General features: G+C 47.6%; 2 protein-coding genes across 3 annotated transcripts in view; one reads left to right on the top strand and one right to left on the bottom strand.

The window, feature by feature from the left end:
* The window catches only part of LOC135974151 (serine/arginine repetitive matrix protein 2-like), a 994,828-nt gene that overhangs the window by 641,173 nt on the left and 331,451 nt on the right, over nt 1-22,204 (top strand). The gene's annotated exons all lie outside the window — the stretch shown is intronic.
* The window catches only part of LOC101949109 (aldehyde oxidase-like), an 85,666-nt gene that overhangs the window by 32,703 nt on the left and 30,759 nt on the right, over nt 1-22,204 (bottom strand). For both annotated transcript variants that reach the window (NM_001282244.1, XM_065560404.1), the window contains 9 exon segments: nt 2,775-2,908; nt 4,861-4,985; nt 7,332-7,428; nt 9,453-9,572; nt 11,804-11,918; nt 13,755-13,924; nt 16,786-16,878; nt 18,066-18,228; nt 20,072-20,256. In NM_001282244.1, the coding sequence (NP_001269173.1) occupies nt 2,775-2,908; nt 4,861-4,985; nt 7,332-7,428; nt 9,453-9,572; nt 11,804-11,918; nt 13,755-13,924; nt 16,786-16,878; nt 18,066-18,228; nt 20,072-20,256 (1,202 nt within the window).

Below are 22,204 nucleotides of genomic sequence, written 5' to 3'. Positions count from 1 at the left end.
GCTCCACAGTGCCCGTTACCAGGAAGATAAAGTTATTGGGCCAAATTCTTCCCAGTGTGACCTTAGTGAGGCCAGAGATGAACTGGCCCACTATGCTTCTCAAGAGCTCATTAACCTCACATTAACTGTCCACTACTGTGTGGGTCTATTTTAGGCTCATCCAGGAAGGAAAAGGAAGATTTTAACTTTTGTTCATAGAAGCAAACATGGGGGAACATCCTGTCACCTGCTTCTGTTTAGCCTCCCGACTTCACCCTTTTACGCCCTGTGAGCAGTAGAGTCCAGTTCCTTCGAGGCACTCTCCATCCCTACAAAGTAAGGTTTGGAGCAGTGGCAGGCCATGGCATGAGGCTATGGGATCCACCCCTGTACAAATCAGCCAGCTACTGACCCTTGTGCTCTGTGATGTAGTGGGGACGGATTCCCTCCCTTTTCTTCTCTGTGGAGCCCCCTTGTGCTGAGCCCTGCTACTCAGGGTTGGTCTGAGGGACTGGGTGGGAGATTTGGCCCATAAACATCAGCAAATTTCTTAACTCTTGAATGAACAAGAAAAAAACCAGACCTTTATCCTATTATGCCCCAACGTTAGAGTGCTAAAGAACGTCCAATCCCTCTTTAATCTTCAACCCCCACTACAGACCCTAGCGGAATAAGATGCACAGTACTTGTTTAACAACTTGACTACAGCTGAACTTTCAGCCATGTCCAGGTAGGCCATACCTGCTATGCTGCTGGATAGACCAAGTGTGGTCTACTGACTTGAATGGAGATTCAGTGGGCAACGGTAGCACAATGAACTGTGAAGCACCTTATCCTGGCACAACAGGTGTGGCACAAAACCAACAGTGAAAGCATTATTGTGGTCTTGTTTCCTTAGGTGGGCTCCCTATGCTCAATGCAGCACTTTTGGAGGGGAAGCTGTAATTATTATTATTGATACTGAAATACACCTACAAAGATGGACACTACATTCTTGGGAAGGCAGAACACATGTCCAGTCATAAATATATTAGTATGTTTTGAGGTGTGGCAGCAAGGATACCCTACAAATACAGGGGAAATCACTCAACAACAAATGGATGCGAGCAAATTGCACCATGTCCAAATTCTGCCTTACTTTATACCACAGTAAATCTGGATTAACTCCATCTAATTTGGTGGAGTTACTCCAGGGTTAGAATGATGTAACTGAGATCAGAGTCTAGTCCTAGCTGGTGATGTCCATCTAACTTGTCTAGTTGCATAAATGCCCAGTTAATCCATGTGTGACTGTACTATAAACAGTAACTCCTCACTTAACGTTGTAGTTATGGTCCTGAAAAATGTGACTTTAAGTGAAACGATGTTAAGCGAATCCAATTTCCCCATAAGAATTAATGTATATGGGGGGGTTAGGTTCCAGGGAAATTTTTTTTTGCCAGACAAAAGGCATTATATACATTTTAAACAATTTTAAACAAGCAATTTAATACAGGTATAAGTTTTAAACAATTTTAAAGAAACAATTTAATACTACAATCATCACTGCTGAGTATGAAGCTTGGTTGAGGTGGTGGAGTCAGAGAGTGGAAGAGGATGGATTGTCGGTCTGCTCGTCTTGCTGTTCTTGCAAGCACAGGCACTGACTTTGCCGGTGGCAGGGGGCTCAACCCTCGGCCCATCCACTCCACCCCTTCCCCCAAGTCCCCACCCTTGATCCGCCTCTTCTCCCCCCCCACCTCCTCCACCTTTACTTCGCACACTGCGTCCTCGCTCCTCCCTCCCCTCCGTTCTGAATGCTGCAAGCCAGCTGACTGCCACGGGCAGGAGGCAGGGGAGGGATGGGGGAGGTGCTCCGAGTCCTCATTCCTCCCCCTCCCTCCTGCCCGGGGCAATCAGCTGGCTTGCGTCGTTTAGGAGGCAGGAGGGAGGGGGAGGAGCGAGGACTTGGCGCGCAGGCTCCCCCTTCCCTCCCCCTCTGTCTCCTGCCCGCGGCAATCAGCTAGTTTGCAGTGTTCAGGAGGCAGGGGAGAGAGGGGGGAGTGTGCGTGCTGAGTCCTCGCTCCTCCCCCTTCCTTCTAAACACCGCAAGCCAGCTGATTGCCACGGGAAAGAGGCAGGGGAGGAGGGGGAAGGCGCTGATCCGTGGGGTCTGCCGGCGGGCGGGAGGTGCTGTGGGGAGGAGGGGTTGTAGGGAGGCTGACAGCTGTGGAAAAAGCAGGCAGCCAAACAATGTAATAGTGGAGCATTGCACAACTTTAAATGGGCACGTTCCCTAATTGATCAGCAACGTAACAACAAAACAACGTTAACTGGAACGACTTTAAGTGAGGAGTTACTGTAGATAGAATGGGTAGTTGCCTGTGACAAAATGTTGTGTACATATTTCTGCTGGTGATTACAAGCGGGTAGAGATGGACATTTGGTAGTTTGCCTTGAGGAGCAGAACCCCTGAAGCTGGTCAATAAGAACTGAATCCAGTGTACAAAGCACTTGCATCAAATATCTGAGGTAAAATTCACACCACCCTCCCTGAACAACCTGAATTAATGGGCTTTGTATCCACATAAGGTGATCCTCCATGAGAGCCACTGCATGAAGAACTCGGTACAGGCCTTCTGCCACAGGGGGAATTGCACTGCCAGCGGCACTGAGACTATTCAGATGGTAAGGCAAAGTGAAGTGTGTTCAGGCTGATCATGTCATTAGTGTTCGTGTCAGAGGTTCCCTTACAATTCTTTCTAGTAATTTTAATTTGTTTCAGTAAAACCACTGAAAAAACCCATAACACTTACTTGTTTGCTGCCACTGCTGCAACTACAGCAAAAATTGTAGGCTTTGTAACCTTCCCTCCAAAAGCTCCACCAACGCGTTTTGTGTGGCACATGATCTTACTGGACTGGACATCTAAAGCCAAAGCCACGAATTCCTATGAACGTGAATTGCTTGGATTTTATACAGGCTATTTACCAAAAGCTATAATAAAAATGCTGAGGCTCCCACAACTACCAATACATAAAAGAAATAAACAAACAGGGCCAGATTCTCATCTAAGTGCTACTAGTGCAAACCTGATATAGTTCCGCATAAGATAATGGAGTTACTCCGGATTCACACTGACAGAAATGAGAGCAGAATCTGGTCCTTTTAGAGGAGCAGAAGCTGAACAATAGCTCTGGAAAATACACTTTGCTAATTTTAGGGCAAACGTTGATACTCTCTATCTAGAAGTACAAGACCCATCTGCCGCTGAATACAGAGCATCCACCAAGCTAACCAGCTGCATGGAAAAGATTGACTGTTTATGCTATAGACTAGAGAGCAGCTGTAATATTGCTCTTATTTCACAGTGTGAAGACAGGCACAGTGCCTAATCCTGAGAATCTTTACTCAGATGAACGCCAAAGGTATTTTGTCCAAATGAGGAGACCAGGATCAGGCTCTTCAAGCTGAATTGCAAAGCTCTAAAAGTAAACGAATAAATAAACACAAAACTACTTACCAGCTCAGATCAGTAAGGGGAGATCCTAGCCTCACTGATGTCAATAGGCGTTTGGTCACTGATTTCACGGGGACCAGACTCTACTGCTGTCTACTGAGTAAGGCTTTAAAATACATTTCTTCATAGAACAAGCAATGGTTACATACTGTAACTGTGGTTCTTTGAGATGCGCTGCAGATGTGTATTCCACTTAGGTGCGCGTGTGCCTAGCGCACCGGAGCTGGAGAAATCTGCCTAGCAGTACCTGATCAGATCTCACAATGCTCTTTAATGTGGGCTTCACCGAGACACAGCAAGCACCGCGTGTGGGGATCGCTGTTGGGGATCACTCCTCCACATGAAGGACTATATTTAAACCCCAGTGAGAGCATCTCTGAGGAAAACTAAATTAATACAACTCACACCACTCTTCCTAACACTAAGGGTACTACTAACTATGTACAACAAGAGAAAACTTAAATTAGCTGAGGGGTTGTGAGGTTAAGACCACACCCACAGCTCCATCTCCAGCCACAGGTAGTATGAAGGAACTGAGGGAGGGTTGGGGCAGCGCTGCCTTATGTAGCCAGAGGAGGGGCCATGGTCACAAGGTGTGAGTGCCACTTCTCTATGGGTACTGTTAGGCAAATTTCTCCAATTCCGATAAGCTGGGCACACACACACGGCTGCATCTATTCAGAGAACTGAAAATTGTTCCTTCCTCCAGGCCCTGGCTCAAATTCTGCTCAGTTAGAGCCTAATTCTGGAAACACTTTTCACATGAGTACTCTTCGTTCATGCACATAGTCAATGGGACTACTCACATGAGTAAGTCAACTTGCTTGAATAAGTGTTTGGAGCATCAGGTCCCGACACCACTACTACCTCACTGACTTCAGTGGGGTTTGACCAGTGTAATTGGGACAGAATTTGGCCCCATCGACACTATTCTAAAATTGTGTTATCCGGAGCTGTATTTAAACATCATCCTTGCTATTTCTAGATCTCTACTAATACTATTTCCCTATGCAGGGTTGACAGCGAGGAACAATGTTATGAACCAACTTACAAAACTGTGTGATAGGATTGTGGGGGTGTGCAGGGGGAAACAGATCAGTAGTACCATTCTGTACACCAATTGGCAACATGCTTCATTCTTGTCTACACTGGACTGGGCACTCAAGGGAGCATCTTGCAAGAACCATTATTACAGCACTAGTGCAGACAGGGCTTTATTACCCAACAAGGCCCAAGTCAATTAATCTGCATTAGGAATTTCATCAGACTGCTGTAGGACAAACACAGAAAGCCTGAACTCAGGTCTTGGCAAGGCCTTGCAGTCCACCCTTAAAGTTATTTGTATGGAGAAGAAATTGCTATCCAAAACTGCTTTGTATTACCTGTACATTCGCTGCATCCTGAGTGGACACATGCACATCCATTTCGTTATCCTCTCCTCTTGGAACAACAAATACACTGTTAGTTTCCAGGTAAAAGTGTTCTTGTCCTCCAATGTGGATTTCACCTGTTATAGGCAGAATCACAGGAAAAGCATCAGTGGGTATTTACAGCAAAATGAGATCGGGAGATGGGTGTGAGAAAGTTTTGCACAGAACAAAAAAGAATGGAAATATTTATTTTATGATATTGCTATAGCTCATTTTTTTAACCTGCCTCTGTGGGAGCCTGGTGTGTTTATTTGAAGGAAATCTCTTTCTTCAACCATCTAATCCTTGCATAATTTTCTTCTCCTGGGTAAGAGTGGTGTCAGTTTAATATCTGATACATTCCCCCATCAAGGGATCTGATACTGTAGGTCTGTTCCATCTCTAGCTACTATAATCTTACTGTAACCTTTTCTCCTTTTTAATATCTCTGTAAGATGAGGAAAACGTCTCATCTTGTTTCTTTTCCCTTCCTGTCTTACTTGTCCTCTTTGTATTTGTATGCCACTTGCCTATTGTGATTGCCCTTTGTTCTGCCTAGTCTAGACACTTTCCTATTATGTCCTTTTCCTTACATGAATGGAAATCCGTCAGCACATTACAAAAGCTCTTTTTGTTGATGCTCTGTATTTCTTCTCCTTTGTAGTGAGCCTGGGTTGATGTTGCACTAGCTATTATCCATGAGGTATGTAGTAGTATTAGGGTTCACAGCTGCAGCCACAAGAGGGCGACATGATCAAGCAAATCAATATGTATGTTGCGTAATGTTCAGTGACAAGAGGGTGACTATCATACACACTGGAACAGAGATGCCAATAGAGGGCACTGGGGGTAATATACACTGTGGGAGGACAAACAGCAAGACACACAAACATGTATTAACTGTCTGGGCATTTATACTGGGCTTATTGGCTCATTACAGAGCTGCATTCTTTAGTCTGCAAGTCTTGGTAGTTTAAACACACATTTTAGTAAGACATCTCTAAATGTGAGTTCTACTGTAATGACTAGCGTATGTGTATGACTAGCCTACTTCAGCTCATAACACTCCTTCACCAATCACAGATATCTCTATCCCTCTTGCAACGAAGTACACCACAGGGACTATTTCACCGTTAGTGGAAGAATGCAGTCAAAAACTGTGACTAAAAGAAGGCACTGATCATTCCTTCCAGAGGAATAAGCACTGGATTTGAAGGGCTTAAGCCTGCAATAAACCCTGCAATTAAAGGCCTAGGTCCGTGATTTAGCACATATTTGTCAAAAGGCATTGGTTCCCTGCTGAATAAAGAGAAAAAGAATCCCTCCAAAGGTGCTGTAAGTATGGAAACAGGAATATCTTTGGTGATTCTCTGAGAAGTACTGCGGCAAGAATTTACAAAATAACATTTCAAGAAGTGCTACTGAGAGGTAGAGAAGACACCAGCAATGTTAAAATCTTTCACTCAGTTATATGAGAGTTTGCAGTCTCTGTTTTAAGATAACAGAAACAATAATTATATGCAATTAAGTGATTAAAACATACTTAAAGCTTTTTATTCAAAGTACAGTAAAACAAACAAAAACAGTGCCAAGTCATTGATCTCTTACCAAGTCTTGTTTTAAAAGTTGTCAATTTCTTCATATGCCAAAAAGCTAGCTCTCTTGTTTTCTTTATTAAATTTTATTTTGTGAGGTCCCATACCCTTTAAATAGATGGAGTCATCTATCATAAGTCATTTAATTCATGGTTCTATTTTAGGCTATATTATTTTAAGGATGAATATAAGTCCTCTCTCTTACCAGTATAATCTTTGGGAAGAGATTGTTTTTGTTTTAAACGAGGCCAAAGCCTCTCCCTCTGTTTTAATGAAAGTGAAACATTGATTGATCTGCCATCTGAGTCACATTGGAGCAGTTGCTGTCTGATCTCCCATCATCCCAAGGGTTTATCTTGAGTCAAAATGAGTTTGAATTATGGGTGGGCTTAGCTAACATAAACTTGATCTAAAATTGACCTTTTCCCTAGAGGGTAACATGCAGCTTTAGCTCCATTTTAGCTACGAAAATGGCTGTGTTTAGGTCAATCTGAAATTGCACGTTAGTTAAACCGAATCTAAACTTCGGCTCTTTTCCTAGTCAAGACAAGCCCAAGGTAAGTTCCCGTGAGAACTCTATAGAACGTCTAATATGGCCTGAAACACCTGTTGGAAATCAGACTCAGTCATCAGGACTTGGGGGGAGGGATAGCTCAGTGGTTTGAGCATTGGCCTGCTAAACTCAGGGTTGTGAGTTCAATCCTTGAGGAGGCCATTTAAGGATTTGGGGCAAAAATCTGTCTGGGGATTGGTTCTGCTTTGAGCAGGGGGTTGGACTAGATGACCTCCTGAGGTCCCTTCCAACCCTGGTATTCTATGACTTCCCACCCAGTGCATGCAGCAATTTACCTTCAATGATTTCATCAGCAGACTTAAATCCTTCTTCAATATTTCCTTGTTCTATTTTCTTCTCGTTTCCAAAGTATGAATTGTGCTTTATTGCATCCTGCAGCAAGGAAAGAACCCATACAACTCAACCGCAATACTGCTGACAGCAGGGCCGGCTTTAGCAAGAGCGGGGCCCGATTCCTGGGGGCGGGGCTTGCAGCAAGCCCCGCCCCCAGGACCCGAGCCGCGCCGCGGGGGGGGGACGGGACGGGGGGACCCGAGCCGCGCCACGGGGGGGGGGAGACGGGGGACCCGAGCCGCGCCGCGGGGGGGGGGAGACGGGGGGACCCGAGCCGCGCCGCGGGGGGGGGGGGAGACGGGGGGACCCGAGCCGCGCCGCGGGGGGACGGGAGGACCCGAGCCGCCCCCAGGACCCGAGCCGCGCCGCGGGGGGGGACGGGACGGGGGGACCCAAGCCGCGCTGTGGGGGGGGAGACGGGGGGACCCGAGCCGCGCCGCGCCGCGGGGGGGGACGGGGGAGCCGCGCCGCGGGGTGGGAACGGGGGGAGCCGAGCCGCGCCGCGGGGACGGGGGGGGAACGGGGGGAGCCGAGCTGCGCCGCGGGGACGGGGGGGGGGAACGGGAGGAGCCGAGCCGCGCCGCGGGGACAGGGGGGGGAACGGGGGGAGCCGAGCCGCGCCGCGGGGACGGGGGAGGGAACGGGGGGAGCGGAGCCGCGCCGCGGGGGGATCGGGGGGAGCCGAGCCGCGCCGCGGGGACGGGGGGGGGAAACGGGGGGAGCCGAGCCGCGCCGCGGGGACGGGGGGGGGACGGGGACGGGGGGACCCGAGCCGCGCCGGGGGGGACGGGGGGGACCCGAGCCGCGCCGCGGGGGGGACTGGGGACCCGAGCTGCGCCGCGCCGCGAGGGGGACAGGGACGGGGGGACCCGAGCCGCGCCGCGGGGGGGACGGGGACAGGGGGACCCGAGCCGCGCCTTGGGGGCTGCGCCGGGGGGGGGGAATCCAAGCCGCGCCACGGAAGCCGCGCCGGGGGGGGGGGACCCCAGCCGCGGGGACCGGGCCGGAACTGGGCCCCGGGGGCCGGGCTGGAGCCAAGCCGGGCCAGAGCCGCTGGGGCCTGCGGGAACGGGCCGCGCCTCCCCGGAGCCCTTCTCCCGCCCCCACCCCAGCTTCCCTCGTGCTGCTGGCCCGCCCCTGCTTCGTCTCAGACTTCCCGCGAATCTCTGATTCGCGGGAAGCAGGGGAGGGGGCGGGGCATGCAGGGGAGGGGAGGAGGGGGAAGTGAGCTGGGGGCGGGGCGGACAGCTTTAGCGCGGGGCCCTCTTGGCGCGGGGCCCAATTCAGCCGAATCGGCTGAATTGGCCTAAAGCCGGCCCTGGCTGACAGCCCTACATTTGGTTTTTTTTGATATAGTCATTTGTTATCTATCCAACTGCCACCTTGCATAGACAGATGTGGGTACTAGACTCAGTGTGACAATATCGACGTTGTAGAGACAGCTTTCTGTTGTTGCTGTTTTTTTCTGCAGGTCTCATTGCCCTCTGCTTTCCCACAGCCTAGAAATACTAAAGATAGGATGTGAGTGAGTGTGTGTGTGTTTATGAGAGAATAGTACTAAAGGTAGGTAGGTGTGTCTGTGTGAGAGAGAGGAAGAGAGAGAGATATGGCCTGATTCTGAGAACCTCCCCAATTCGAACACTGATGCAGGATATATGGTGCCAAATCTCCATCTAGAGTTAGCTGGTGTCACACTTGATTTCAACTGATTTACTCCAGCTAAGAATCTTGCTCATGGAGAGATGGACGTGTTCAGTGCACATTTTTCTGTTATACGGCCTTGCGGTACATCTCATCCCTGTTGTGCAGATTAGCCTCTGATACATTAGATGAGCAGGCAACCACTAAGCAAAAAGCAAAGACTTTTATGCTTCCAAAAAATAAAAATGTGCAAGGGATTTTTACACTATGAAATCACAACCTAAACCCACCCCCACTAAACAAACCTACATTTGATACCAAATTAAAACTCGAAGCCTGACAGAGTCCTGCACAAGTAGATAAACAGTGAGTGAAATGATATAACAGCTTAACAAGACAAGAAAAAAGAGTTGGCTTATTACCTCAATGGTCAGTATTGGCTCCAGATCTTCATACTCTATCTTCACTTTTTCAACCCCTTGTTTTGCCTGAACAGCTGACTCTGCAACCACAGCACAGACAATCTGACCCACACAGATCACCTGCAACACACCCAACAGATATAAGCTGGTGAAAACCCTGGGTTGATTCCATTACCAAACAGTGACTGTGTATGGGAGAGAGGTTATGTTCAGATAATTAGTGCTTCCATAAACTCTGTGAGAATTTGTCTGAGAGCAGACCATATTTCATTAGATGTGAGAAGTGCTATTGGCAACAAGCATCTATTGCTGATAGCATTTCTAGCATTAGAAATGCCTCTGACATTTATGATCTTGACTACAGTGGGAATTTGCTCTGATCCCAGACACTGGTGGCCAGATTACCCTAAATTAAGTAGGAGTAAAAGCTACATCAGCACAAATCACACCTTTCTTTGTCTACACCAGCATAGGCGCCGACTTCCCCTCTGCCCAGTGGGTGCTCGACCCCTCCCCTCCCTGCCCCTGGGCCCGCCCCAGCCCCACCTCTTCCCTCCCCTGCACCACCCTCACCCCACCCCCATTCCACCCCCTTCTCCCAAGTCCCACCCCTGCCCCACCTCTTCTCCGCCTCCTCCCCTGAGCGCGCCGCATCCCCGCTCCTCCCCCTCCCTCTCGGAAAGTCCTAAGTGCCGCCAAACAGCTGTTAGGCGGCGGGGTGGGAAGCGCTGGGAAGGAGTGGGGACACGGCGCACTGGGGGGAGGGGAGGAGGAGGTGAAGAGGAGGGAGCTTGGCTGCCGGTGGGTGCAGAGCACCCACTAATTTTTCCCTGTGGGTGCTCCAGCCCTGGAGCACCCACGGAGTTGGTGCCTATGTACACCAGGGGTTTGCACTCATGCATCTATGTCAGGGACTGGCCACTGATGCATGGAATCATGACATATTCCCAATGCAGCCACAGCCCAATATTTGGCAGTGAGGGAGAATCAGGGTGCAAGATGCCAGGGCACAGTCATGAGGGAAAGAGAATGGCTGACAGGAGGAGGGTGTGGGTGAAGAGGAGAATAACCAAAGAGAGCAAGAATGGAAAAGGGGTTAGAAGTTCATAGCAAGAGGAAGAGAAGGAAAGGGAAGGAGTTCAGAGTCAGCTGGGAAGGAAGAGAAACACTGACTAGAAGAGACAGAAAACGTGAGATGTAGGAACACAAAAGGCTTGAACAGCAAGGAACCATATTCAGAATGTCCGACCATATTCAGAATGTTCGGCTGTGTGTTGCTAATGATGGAGAGAGACCCAGGCAAGGGGCATTTTGGCCACACACAAATCCTATAATTGTCTGGCTCCCAGCTGTCAAACGGAGGAACACAGCTTGCAGTTGCAGTGTTGCCACACAGGGTCTGTTCATGTTCTTCCCCGGATTAGGCAACTGCTGACCGGCCAGTATGCTAAGATTTGTTTTATTTTCAGAAGGAGTAAGGTCCTCTTAGAGAATCCTCCTCATTCTATTTATCTCTGATCCTCAAAGGTCTCGTGCCATAGTGTAGACAAGTGACTACCTCACAGTGCCCCCTGGGGGCCCCAGAGCAGCCCTGCATGCAGCCCATCACCTCAGTTTCCCTTCTTGGATCCTCAAATAAACTCCACACAGGAGTCTTCCAGTACGTTCACAACAGCTCTCCTTGGGATCTGATGTATTAACTCAAAGTTCAAAACTAAACACAAAAGTCTTCCCTCCAGCTTCAGCCAGGTACAGCCCAAAATCCCCAGGTCTGGTCAGAGACCTTCCTAGCTGGAGCAATTCCTCTGGTCTCTCTGTTTCACTACAGGAGCACCTCTCTCTCACCCTCAGCAGTTTGATTACAACCTCCCAAACTTCCCCCTTGCTGCAGCCACCTTCTGCTCTTTATAGGAAATTGCCTGATTCCCCTCAGGTGGGGCTCATTCTGTAATCATGGTTGGCTTGGCCCCAGGCTCTCCCACCAAAGAGCAAACCACCCAGGCATGGCCATTCTCTCCTTCCTGGAGGGCAGGGTGTAGACCCCTCCAGAGCCAGGATCACTATTCATTCAGTCAGCCACAAAAGTCACTGGAGAATGATTTAAGGGCTCCTTCCCTATTCCTTTGTCCCAGGAACCAAGAGTCCTGTACCGCTCCTGCTCTGAACATCTATTGGCAATGCCCTGTGCTGCAACTAGACTGTCAGGCCGGCACTGTACTCATAAACATTGGAGTCATTTTCAGAGCAGTTTTTCAATAAGCAAAATATTTTCAAAAGTTGTAAGTTTCCTTCTTCATAATAAACTGTATTTAATAAAAGACCAAGACACCTCAGCCAAAAGCAAGAAGTACCTCATCTTTTGCATATGCTTGCTCATCGTCAGTGCCATTTTTCCCTGGAACATCTTCAGCTGTTACCACATCAACCACCCCTGGCACGTTGAGGGCTTCTGATACATCAATTGTTCTGGGAAGAAGAATATAAATGGCAGTGCCACAATTGGCATGTATGGGACAAATATATTGAATACAAATGCTTCTGCAAGCTTCAGGACAAAGAAACATAATCCCCCTTATATCCTCTTCAGACATCATAATCTTGGGAAACACTTTGAAATGTGTTGAATAGTATATTGTGAAAAAAATACTCGACTGCTGTAGTGGTATATTTGAACAGGAAAGTGGGGACAAGTGGGGGGAGGGAACAAGGGACAGGGACTGGCATAAAATAGTTATTTAAATTGTAGTCCTAGTACTTGGAAAGTTCAAGAAACCCCAATATATATATTTTCCCTTTTGTGTTAAGGGCTCTGTGATGGGGTGGCTGCCCCTCATTGGTATGTAAGGGGTTAAAGCACCCGGGGGAGGCTGCGTTGGAGACAGCCAATAAGGAAAAGGCTTGTAGTGGCAGCCAATTATGGGGAGGTTTATTGGAGGAACCAGTCAGGGCCGGGCTGACCCATATAAGAAGGGGCTGCTGAGCAGAGCAGAGGCAGTCACTCCCAGGAGCTTGAGGGAGGAAAACTGGCTGCTTAGAGGGCTGGAGCACCATGGACAGAGCAGTGCTGGGCAAGGTCAGCAGAGTATGAGAAAGCTCCAGGCTGATGGCTGCCTAACAGAGGCCCTGATACAAGGGCAGAGGAGGTGCTGGGGCAGTGGGGAAAGTGGCCCAGGAAGGAGGTGGCAGGGTTGGAGGAGGGGCAGTACGTGGCTGCCGACTATAGGGTCCCTGGGTCGGGCCCAGGAGTAGTGGGCAGGCCTGGGCTCCCCCCCTCTTCCCTTGCCCCCACTGGCCACTAAGGGAAGTGGTCAGTGCATGGACTGCAGTCTGCCACGGAGACGAGTGGCTAGAACCTGGACTGCGGATTGCCACTGAGTCAAGTGGTTGGACTGAGGACAGTCGGTCCCCCAGAAGTGGGGAAAGAACCGTGTGGGGCACAGACGGAGGGCTGTGTCCAGAAGAGGACAATGCGGTCTGGGGAGCAACGCAGGTCCTGGACATGGAGACAGGGGTGACGACGGTGAGACAACACCTGAGGAGGGCGCACTGGCAACTCCGAGATAATTCCCAGGATGGCCAGCAGGAGGTCCCGTGTGGTGAGGCGACCCCGTCACAAGCTACATGCATTAGAATGTGAACTCTTCCTTATCTGATACCAACAAAGCATAAAAAATAGTTCCTTGCTTCATAATGTAAGTCAGTCCTAGGGATGGTGGTAGGACACTCCTTCTGAATTTTTTTGTTTCTGTTGTAAGCTATACACAGTCAGGGGTCAAAATACATTTTTTCTGTTTGTACAGTGCCCAACACAAATGGGCCCTGATCCTGCAACATAAATACCATTAATAACAATGAGTGTAGGAATGAATAACTGAATGTCATTGCAGTAACAGCATGCTTTAACAAGGTGGTACCGTGAAGAGGACATGGCACAAAACCTTATGTAAGACCAGACCTGCAGAGGGACATTCTGGAAAATCAGGAAGTGAGCAACACTATTTGAGGAATCTTTAGACTGAAGCAGCTACAAGGAACCTGTCCCCAGCTGTACATTTTTCTTCTCCAGACAATAAGACCCCATGTTTAAAAATATTAGCTGCTAAAACTCCTTCTTTGCATATGAATTACACTTTCATCCACCTCTTGTTTCCTGATTTCCTTTCCCACCATGCTCTGTTCCAGCCCTAATCCAATAAAATGAACATGCTTCATTAGTATGACCCAAGTCTGTTAAAAAATGGGGGAAACATCTAAGTGACCTCATACTGTAACATTTTTCTTACATCTCTTTTATTTACTTACACAATCTTTGCGTGGGCTCTGGGACTGGTTACCACAGCCAGGAAAAGCTCTTCAGCCACAGCACGAATGTCATTGCAATAAACAGCTTCCCCAGTGGCGTGCTTAACCCCGGATTGGTGCATGATGGGACGTCCTACTGGATCTTGGGGAGGCTGCGCTGGGTCTACATCCTGTTTAATAAGAATGTGTTATCCTAGAGACAAAACACTAACTACAGAATGCCTTATTTACAAATGCCTTCTGAAATCGTTTTGCCATTATAAGAGTGTGTCATTGAACACACATTGAAATTTCCCAGATATTGTGGCTAGGGCATTAATGGCTAACAATCTAAACCCAAAGTTCTATGTAGTCATTCCATTTCTATTATTTATATTACCTTGGCACCTAGTGGCCCCAGTTGAGATCAGGGCCCCATTGTTCTAAATGTTGCACACACACCCAGTAGAGAGAGAGTCACTGCCCTGTAGAGCTTACAATTTAAACAGACAAGACAAAGAGTGGGACAGAAAAGAGAGGCAAAGTGATTTGTCCAAGTTCACACAGCAGCTCAATGGCAGAGCTGAGAATCAATGTCTTATGAGTCCCAGTCCAGTGTCCTACCCACTAGACCATGCTGCTTCTTATACCATCCAGGTTCAAGGAGCTATTCCACAAACTTAAATATCCCAGTTGTTTCAAGAAAGTTACAAATAAGCAATATCTGGTACATGTTATATGAAAAAAGTATTTGAAACCTCATCTGTATTAAGGGAACACTTTAACCCTGCCCTGCTTGCTTTCCTGAAAGGATAGGTAAATGCATGTTCTGGCCTCTGTTTGCCAGAAGCTGGGAATGAGTGACAGGGAATGGATCACTTGATGATTACCTGTTCTGTTCATTACCTCTGGGGCACCTGGCATTGGCCACTGTCAGAAGACAGGATACTGGGGTGGATGGTCCTTTGGTCTGACACAGTATGGCCGTTCTTATGTTATGTTCTTGTATAGATTAGCCTAACAAATCTGGTCTCATTCAGGTTTCTACTAATTAAATGCCAGTCAACCTTCCCTTCTGCCATTTCAAAGAGAGTTGATAGCACTGAAAATGTGGTTGCCCATAATGGCAACCTTAGTTAATACACAGCTCTGGTGCTCTCTGCTGCTGAGCTGCTAATGATACATTTAGAGAGACAATGTGGGTGAGGTAATATCTTTTATTGAACCAACTTCTGCTGGAGAGAGAGACAAGCTTTTGAGACAAGCTCTTCTTCTGGTCTCTGTGGGTAGGTCTACACTTACCCGGTAGTTCGGCGGCAAGCAAATCGAACTTCTGGGTTCGACTTATCGCGTCTTGTCTGGACGAGAAAAGTCGAACCCGGAAGTGCTCGCCGTCGACTGCGGTACTCCAGCTCGGCGAGAGGAGTACGCGAAGTCGACAGGGGAGCCTGCCTGCCGCGTCTGGACCGAGGTAAGTTCGAACTAAGGTACTTCGAACTTCAGCTACGTTATTCACATAGCTGAAGTTGCGTACCTTAGTTCAAATTGGGGGGCTAGTGTAGACCTGCCCTTAGTAACCTCAAAAGCTTTTCTCTCTCACCAGCAGAAGTTGGTTCAATAAAAGATATTACCTCACCCACCTTGTCTCTCTAATAAGCTGAGACCAACACAGCTACAACAACATTGCAGTGATACACTTGACATAGCCTGAAACAACCCAGCTATGAGGGATGGTCAAAGATTTACTGTCAAAACTTTTTTTCTCTGGACCATTGTATTTTTGACTAAATGAAACTTCCACAAAAATTATCAGCTTTTCTAAAAAAAATTTCAATTTTTCATGAGAAAACTGGAAGCAAACATTTCCAGCTGAAAAAGAGTGCTCAAAACTGCTGATATTTTTTGGCTGAAAACTGCTGAAAAGCGAAAAAAGGGTTAGTTTTCAGCACTTATCGTTTTCAGACAAAAACAGGACAGTTTCTGTTGAAAATCTCAATGACAATGAAAAAAATTAGTTTTTGTGGAAATTTTCTGCTAGAAAAACAAAAACAAACTATTTCCCCACTCTACCCTACATATTATAACTTTGGCTAAATGAAACTTTTAGTTCAGGTTAGCTTAGTTTAGACCCTCAAATACCACAGCATATGCTCTCAGGAGAAAGTCTGGAATACACATCTTAACACACTTAAAACTACCTTCACAAAACAAGGACATTCCACCATAGAAATAGATCGCATCATGGAACAAGCCACCCAAATACCCAGAGAGAATGTGCTTCAATACAGAAAAAAAAAAAACCACCCTCCAACTGTACACCCCTAGGTGTCACTTATCACCCCACACTGGAACCCATATGGGGTATCATTAAACAATTACAATCCATACTCAATGGGGACCACATCCTGAAATAAATATTTCCCAATCCCCCCCTCTTCTGGCCTTCAAACAACCTCCCAACCTCACCAAGCTCATAATCAGAGCCAAGCTCCAACTCAAAGCAGCACCACACCCTGCCAGAACAACAGATGCAAAACCTGCAGACAATTCTCCGCTATTACAAGAAAAAGGGTTATAAAAGTTATTCACCTTGTGCACTGTGTAACTTGAAAACTTGTCTCTCTCACCAACAGAAGTTGGTCCAATAAAAGATATTATCTCACCCACCTTGTCTCTCTCATATCCTGGGACCAACAAGGCTACAATACCACTGCAAATAACCTTTGAAAAGATATATAGGCAATGCAGTGTTGTTGTAGCCGTGTTGGTCCCAGGATATGAGAGAGACTAGAGGGGTGAGGTAATATCCTTTATTAGACCAACTTCTGTTGGTGAAAGACACAAGCTTTCAAGCTTCACAGAGCTCTTCTTCAGGTCTGGGAAAGGTAGTCAGAGTGTCACAGCTATATACAAGGTGACATAAATACAAGGAGACAATGCATAAGTGGAGAGTTAGAATGAAAAACCAGAAGGTATAATGCTCATTAAGGACAGCATGTGGCAGTCACAGTTCACAGCAGGCATAGTTTGCTATGAAAGCAACTTCACTGACCTGGTATGTTTGCATACCCTGGGGTGCTTCACTGTGAAATGCTCCTAGGGCACTCAAGTTCTTCTTTGATAAGTCAGGATACTTAGCTGGGTACTGAAACAAAGGCAATTTAACAACACTAATGTCATATCACCGCTTTTAAAGCTAAAATTTCCATTTGCAGATTTTGAAAAACGTAAATGTTAAAGAAGCAAAGATTTCCAGTTTGCTCCCACAGCTCAAACACCAGCACTGATGTGAAATAGTTGTGAGCTGGAACAGCATTCTGGGCAGTGATATGCAAATGGGAGTCACAAACATTCCATTCTGCTACATACTTCCTTGCCATAGCAGGCACCTTTTAAAGTGGCGGAGAGTTTACACAAGTGGTAAAACTATAGACAGTGTTTAATGTGAGTGGGTCACCTGACATAAAAAACCCAACCCATCTCACCAAAAACCACAGTGCTTGGAGGGTCGTCCATTGTCAGGACGGGGTGGAAGGGGTTGTTGGTAAAAAGAGTGACAGGGTCAGATTTCAAACTGACTAACTGGCAAACAAGGAGTGCAACATGGACCACCTCCCCCCTGGGTGTGTTCCTGATCCTTTCAGGACATGATGGAATTTGGGATAGTTCACAAGAAGGCATGGACACAGGGGATCATGTACTGAGAATGGGTTCTGGGTACATTTCAGGCTGGAATTAAATCTCATGGGTTCATTGTGGTTATCTTCTGATCTTTAAACCCTTAAGCTTTGCACTCTTGGTGTTTGGCAGCCAGAGAGTACATTGGTGTACCCTACTGCATTATTGCTCTGGGACTCTTCCTGGACAGTCTGATGCAGCTATGCAGTGCGGCCCTGTTGGTGATTTCAGACCATTTCTCCATGTTATGTGCTCTGCTCAGGCTATCTAGTATTTAAAACATCCACCTGCCCCTCTCAAAGAAGCAACATTATTTATAAATGTAAACATGTTGTCACAGCCCTAACATTTTGTTACAGCTAAAGGAATTCCATCATCAGGCAGTGAAAGGTCTGGCACTTCCCTGAGGATATGTTAAACTCTAACTATGAACAAATATTTTAGCCAAGCAGGGCTCTTTAGCATGGTATAATAACTGAGCTTGAGGCAGGAGTTGAGTGTGGGCACAATCTGCATTCAATAAAGGACGTATCAGTCCAGTCATTCAGTTAGCCTGCAGCCATCACCATGAGATCTGAGCACCTGCTAATGAACATTGGGAATAGCCTTTCCAAGAAAAGTCAGTTTGTGCAAACGCAGAGGGAAACCACTTACCATTTTATTTAATCCATACAACACTTCCAGGTAGAACTTGAAAAGGAAGCTGACAAGCAGAGTTCTTCTGTATTCCACCTTCCCTCCTGGAGCTGAGGGGGAGAGAGAAATTTCTCCAAGCACCAGTCTGCAAGCTTCATCCAGCATCTGCTCATTCCATTGCCTGGTGGAGAAACAGACATGCACACACACCCACATACTTATTTATAATACCAAACTGCAGCTAAAGCCAAAGTGTTAGGTAACAAAAGTTTAATTCACATGGGCCTGATCTTGCAGTCCTTTTGTACCTTTTGATTTCAGCAGGAATTATGTGCATGTAAGGATTGCAGCAATCAAGTCTTAATAAGATGACCACTGAGGGTAAGTCTACACTGCAATAAAACACCAGTGGTTGGCCTGTGTCAGCAGACTCAGGCTCGTGGGGCTCAGGCTGTGGGGCTATAAAACTGCAGTGTAGACATGCAGGCTTACATTGGAGCCTGGGCTCTAGGACCCTCCCCCATCATGGGGTCCCAGAGCTCGAATTCCAGCCCGAGCCTGAATGTTTACACCGCAATTTTATAACCCTGCACTGCCTGAACCCTGTGAGCCCGAGTCAACTGACATGGGCCAGTCACGGATATTTTATTGCAGCATAGACACGTCTTATTTGTTTCCAACTAATTGGTAACCATTTATATCATAGTGCAGGGGTTGGCAACGTTCGGCACGTGGCTCGCCAGGGTAAGCACCCTAGCGGGCTGGGCCAGTTTATTTACCTGCTGACGCGGCAGGTTCGGCCGATCGCGGCCCCCACTCGCCGCGGTTCGCCGTCCCGGGCCAATACATCCCTCGGCCCACACCGCTTCCCGCCGCCCCCATTGGCCCGGGATGGCGAACCGTGGCCAGTGGGGGCTGCGATCGGCCGAACCTGCCGCGTCAGCAGGTAAATAAACTGGCCCGGCCCGCTAGGGTGCTTACCCTGGCGAGCCGCGTGCCGAACGTTGCCGACCCCTGTCATAGTGTATTAGCTGTAGAGCTGGTTGGAATTTTTCATTTCAATATTTTTTTCTCATGAAACTAAGACCCTTTTTAGAAAATAGAAAAGTTCAGGAAAACATTCAGATTTCCTCAAAATTTTCCATTTTTTGAAAATTTTCAATGGAAGTGTTACTTTGGTCATTGTTTTTCATTTATTGGTGTGTATATTTTTTTCCACTGCCAATTTTAACCAGTTTACACTTGTACAAAATTTTCACTTTCATTTCACTTTCAAAACTGAAATGTCATTTTGAAAAAACATAATTTTCCAAAAATGAAAAATGTTGATTTAAAAAAAAAAGGAACAGCAAATGTTTCAAGCAAAACAAAGCACAGCCAACCAACCAACCAAGGTTAATTTCAAAATCCCTCTGAACAAAAACAAGTTAGAAATTGGCAGGATTATTTTATTTAATTTTTCAACCCACTCTAATTAGCAGTGTCAATTACTTAACCCCTTCTTTATAGCACTGCTCTGCAGCATCATGCACATTTATGTCAGATTAGTGTTCATTATACGTACTACACACACTACAATAATTACACAGGAAACATGCAGTCCTCCAGTTTTTAATAAGATCAGTTATTGTCATTTAAAACTGATTGGGTTAAATTCACCACTTCTGAGACAGTGAGGTGTAAATTGCGCCTTTGTTCCAGCAGAGGCTACTGTGCTGGCAAATTCCTTCACCCCTGGCAATGGGTGTTCCACCAGGAGAAGGGAACTTTATCTTTGGGTTGGAGCTTCACAGGAGAACCTCTGGGAGAGGTTGCCAGGGGATAAGTTGTATCAGGTTGGAGCATCCTGGATATTCCCCACTCCATTGTTATTGCTGCCCACTTTCTGGACAGTGGGGGTTGTGGGCGAGATGTGCAACAGCTGAGATCTCTACATTTCGGTCTCTATCAGCAGAATATGGCAGAACCAAGGGTTTATAGAGCCCACTACATTTCTGTCAGAGATGTACTAAATCATACAGTACCTCCCTATGAGCCTCTGGCAGGATTTCCTTGCACTGACTGTGGTAGGGCCAATGCCTCCGTATAAAATATTCAGGTCCATAATGATGTCAGTGTTTGGTTTGAAAAGGACTCTCATTCCAGCATTCACAACTGATGCAGCGTTTTTCCGGCGCTCGGCCTGTCGGAATGCCGACACAAAGTCATCCTGATCAAAAGAAAGCAAGGAGGAATTCCATCACTGGCAGAAATTGACTCTGTTCTGAGTCTTAATTAATCACAAGTGACCCAAAGAAAGAAAAAGAATATTTTTCTCAAATTAGACAGTGATGTAGTTAAATTTCTGTATTTTTTCCAAGTACTAACTAGTGATGGTCTGACATGTTGCGGAGGACATGCTCGTGATAAGCCTATTCACAGGCTGATATGACAAACTAAAGATTTCCACAATGGTTCAACGTGTTGTCAGAAGCACCCACTTTGAAGTGCTGGACAATCAGTATTGGCACAAGTCACTCCCAGTGTGATTGGTGCGTTATTGTTACTGAAGTTTGCTTCTAGCATGTAGTGGGGCAGCTGCCCCACTCCCTGAGAATTTCGGCTGCAGCAGGCCAGTGGGCCTGTGCAGTCGCACAGCCAATAAGAGAAAGGACGTCGCGAGCTGGTGAGTGACGTGGGCTCAGACGCCAACCGAGGGTGAGACGATGGACGGGACACCACCAGGAGGGGAAGCTCCACTGGACACAGCTAATTCCCAGAGACAACCAGCAGGAGGCGCCAGTCCCAACACTGTTACATGTGGTGGAGAATGTAGGCATGAGCAGTCCGCCCCTGACACAAGGGGCAGAGCGAGGATTAGGCAGCTTATGCCACATTGAGACTCAGAAACTAAGACAAGATGGTGGAGAAGAAAGACTTTTACTGGAGGGTCTGGGTAGCTCGGCTTGCTGAGCAGCAGAGGGAGTTGTTCTGGTTGCTGCGGGGGTGGGCACCCAGACTGTATAGGAGGCCAGGCACCTTGGGCAGGAGGACAGTGCCGGGGCCTAAAGATTGTTTTGCCTGTGGGCAAAAGGGGCACTACAGGAGGGAGTGTCCCTACTGGGAGAGGGCAGAGAGGCCCCTACCCAGAAAAGGCGCCCCCTGTGAGAGTAACAGGGGGGCCCCAACCTTGTTGGGCTTGTGGGGAGCAGGGACACCTAAAGAGAGAGTGTCCCTACAGGGCTCCCAAGGCCCGGGCCAGCCCAGAAGGAAGGGCTAGGGCCCACACAAGCAAGACTAGGGCCGTGGCAGGGGGAAGGCACCGAGGGTGCTTCCACTGCCACACCAAGGGCCACATAAAGAGGCATTGCCCCCTGAGGCAGAGAGGGGGAGTGTCAGAAGCCAAGGCTCGGTCTGGGACTAGCCGCCAGGAAGGGGTAGTGCAGGCTGAGGCCCCCAGAGAGAAGGGGGCTGGGGCAGAGAGGCCCCACCTTAACCAGGGAACCCACACAAGGGCTGGGAGGGCTGATGTGGGAACCCAAACAGATGGGAACCCACGTAGGACCAGAGAGGTCCATGGTGGGGATCCAGACACTAGAGGTAGGAAGCAGGTTGCTCCAGATTGTGGAGGGCCTGCGTGAAGAGAGGGATTCCCTGAGGGTCCAGCTGAGAAGGAAGTTGGGGCGATAGGGATCACCTTCTCCCCCCCAGGTAGGTTCTTAAGGTCACAGGAAAAAATTGATTTTTTTTTTACCGTTTGAACTCTGACAAGTCTAGAGACACCAAATTGAAGCCAGAGATCCCTAGGAGCTGTCCCCTGGATCTGCCCTGAAAGACACTTTGAATTGACAGATCACTACAACTCTGTCACTTTTAGGATTTGGATGGTAACTCATTTGTGTGTATATGTTTGCTTGCTTTAATCTGTAAACTCTAATTTCTTTTTCCTAGTTAATAACCCTTTAGATAGTTTATTACACGACTGGCTATAGGTGTTGTCTTTGGTGTAAGATCTAGAGTACCAACTGATCTGATGTAAGTGACTGGTCTCTTGGGACTGGAAGCAACCTGAATGTGGTGTGATTTTTGGTGCAAGTGACCATTTATCACTAAGTCCAGTTTGTCTGGGTGGCAAGATAGACTGGAGAGTCTAAGAGGAATCTCTGTGACTGCATGAT

This window comes from Chrysemys picta, chromosome 11, assembly GCF_011386835.1.
Source record: "Chrysemys picta bellii isolate R12L10 chromosome 11, ASM1138683v2, whole genome shotgun sequence".
NCBI classification, from domain to species: Eukaryota; Metazoa; Chordata; order Testudines; family Emydidae; genus Chrysemys; species Chrysemys picta.
The sequence above is the reverse complement of the archived record's forward strand: the minus strand, read 5'-3'. Positions and strand labels throughout refer to the sequence as shown.